The sequence below is a fragment of the Nicotiana tomentosiformis genome, chromosome 3 (genome assembly GCF_000390325.3).
Source record: "Nicotiana tomentosiformis chromosome 3, ASM39032v3, whole genome shotgun sequence".
Lineage (NCBI taxonomy): Eukaryota > Viridiplantae > Streptophyta > Magnoliopsida > Solanales > Solanaceae > Nicotiana > Nicotiana tomentosiformis.
In genome coordinates, this window is record NC_090814.1 from 98,280,338 (window position 1) to 98,282,745 (window position 2,408).

At 33.4% G+C, this 2,408-nt stretch overlaps 1 protein-coding gene across 1 annotated transcript; it reads right to left on the bottom strand.

The window, feature by feature from the left end:
* Positions 1-204: 204 nt before the first annotated feature.
* On the bottom strand, positions 205-2,208 carry LOC104100085 (bidirectional sugar transporter SWEET12-like). The gene is made up of 6 exons (XM_009607254.4): positions 1,907-2,208; positions 1,732-1,768; positions 1,422-1,632; positions 1,145-1,306; positions 903-1,022; positions 205-701 (listed from the first exon to the last, which is right to left on the bottom strand). The coding sequence occupies exons 1-6, from the start codon at positions 1,950-1,952 to the stop codon at positions 387-389; spliced, it is 891 nt and encodes a 296-aa protein (XP_009605549.1). The 5' UTR covers positions 1,953-2,208; the 3' UTR covers positions 205-386.
* Positions 2,209-2,408: the final 200 nt, after the last annotated feature.

The following is a 2,408-nucleotide window of genomic DNA, read 5'->3' on the forward strand; positions in this document are numbered from 1 at the left end:
ATAGATGCAAATATTGTGTGTTTGTGGCACAAGGCGCATCTGAAAATAACTGCATGCATACGCGCGTGCCCAAATTTGATGTAACAACATTATCGATCATGTAAAACGTGATGAAATAGTACGTATAATTAAAAAAAAAAAAGACTACTTTTTACTGCTGATAGTGCATAAAAACGATAGAAATCAATTTTAACGCAAAAGAACTTGAATAAAAATTTATTTTATTGCTACCACAATCAATGACGGACAGCTATGTTTTCTGCATTAAGACGACAATTTTCTAGGTAGAAAGCTAATTACTATAACAGGAAAATATGAGCTACGAATAAATGTGTACAAACACATATATAAGGAGTTAGGAAAGAGTAAATCAAAGTAATGAATTTCTAGGCTTCGGCAGTTTGCAGTTTGGGCATATTCTCAACTTTAGCTGCTTCAACTCCACATGTAGAATTATGCAAACACGAAGCCACGTGAATTTTTCCTGAGGAAATTAGGGAACCAAGCTTTACAATGTCAATAATCCGTTCCTCTGTGAGTTCTGGAAGCTTCTGACTATTGTTCTCATCAACGATAATAACGTGGTTTTGTATCTTCTCCGGAAGTTTCTGCTCCTTTAAATTGGCCTTCTCTTTTTTGTTGTATATTATATAGAGCACCATTTGGAAAATTCCTAGGATGAATCCCAATACGTTTGGAATCTACAAAGATAAAGATGGAAGTAAATACACTGAATAGATTCACGATATATTTACTGAACATAGATATAGGCAAGTAAAGAAATTAAATATGATGCCAAAAAATATATATATATATATATATATATATATATATATATATATATATATATATATATATATATATATATATATATATATATATATATATATATATGAACTTACAGCTATGTTAATGTCCTTTACGAGAAGACCATAGAAGAACCACATGACAGCACTTAATGTGAGGAAAACGGATAGGAGGAGTGGCATGTATTCCACACTCTTTGTTTTGATTACTTGTCTCTACATAAAATTAGAAAACAAATAAGCATTATTTTCATGCATGGAAAAACAGGGGAAATAAATGAATTAAGAAGACTATATAAGTTTTGAAATAGGTGAAATATTTGTACGTAAAAACTCACCACAATGCCCAACGGAGCTACAAATACACATAAGGAAAATACAAGGCAAATCCATCCAACCGCTTGACCACGAGCGGCACCTTTGAATAGAAATTGGGTAACAAGGACAATAACGCCAAAGCCACCCACTACTGATAATAAGAGCATCTTCACAGTTTGGACCTGCGTTAATTAAATTGTGAAGACCAAAGTAAATTTACTTCCTTTAGGAAAGAAAAACGAATAAAATATAAATCTTTTGTACCCAAAAAAAAAAAGATTTCTTGTGAAAGCGTACCCTGGCTTTCTTTGGTGCGTAGAAAAGATAGAAACCGACGTAGATAGTTTCAATGAAACAACCAAAGGAGTTTATAGTGATGATAAGGGTCGTGTTTGTCTTGAGAAATGCATAATAAATCCAAAGCATGGAACTAAAGAGAGCAACCACATATGGAATTGATTGATAGCCTTCAGTTGATTTCTTCTTGTAAATTTTATAAAACGTAGGCCTGCAAGTGTGAAGTTATATATAGTGTTAGATTATAATTAAGCCGATAAGGAAAACAAATTATAACATACTTAAAAAGTATAAGCAAATGGAGACTCACAGTGGAGAAAGGAACACAATGAATGAGACAATGTTACCTGCAAATTGCCAAAAGAAAACAAAGAAAGTAAAGACGAAGAGTTATTTACGCTAGAAAGTAAATAACAAAGAGTGGTGCATGCAAATGATTTAATAAATGTTATGTTAATTATGGAGGAAAAATAGACTTTATTTACCAAGAACACCAAAAGCAAAAGCCCAGTGACCAGAAATAGCAGCCATCTCTTTTTTTGTATGTTTGTAGCCAAAGAATTGCAAATCTCTAGCACTCGTCTCTCACCCACAATGCTAGAGTTGCACAAGTATTACTTGACACTGAAATAAGGAGAGCTTGGTCGACATATTTATATAGGCAGGGGGTGGGAAAGTTGGTGCAACAGAGGAAGAACTTTTGTACTGCAATAAAGTATATTTTATTTGGACAAATATTCAATTCTAAAATGCAAAGGAGCACTCTGAAGAAGGAAGGTGCAATAGCAATATCCCAGGATGCTCTTTTATTATGTCATCCACCAATCCTTAGGGGCACTACGGCTTACAACACATGCTTTGTTTTTGGAGGGGTTTGATTTTAATGAAATTATATACAAAATGAACTCGTATTCAGCTAAAAAACAATTCAGAAATGATGGAAGGACCAATTATTGCCTGCCATTTGGCCTCAATAGCAAAAGGTAC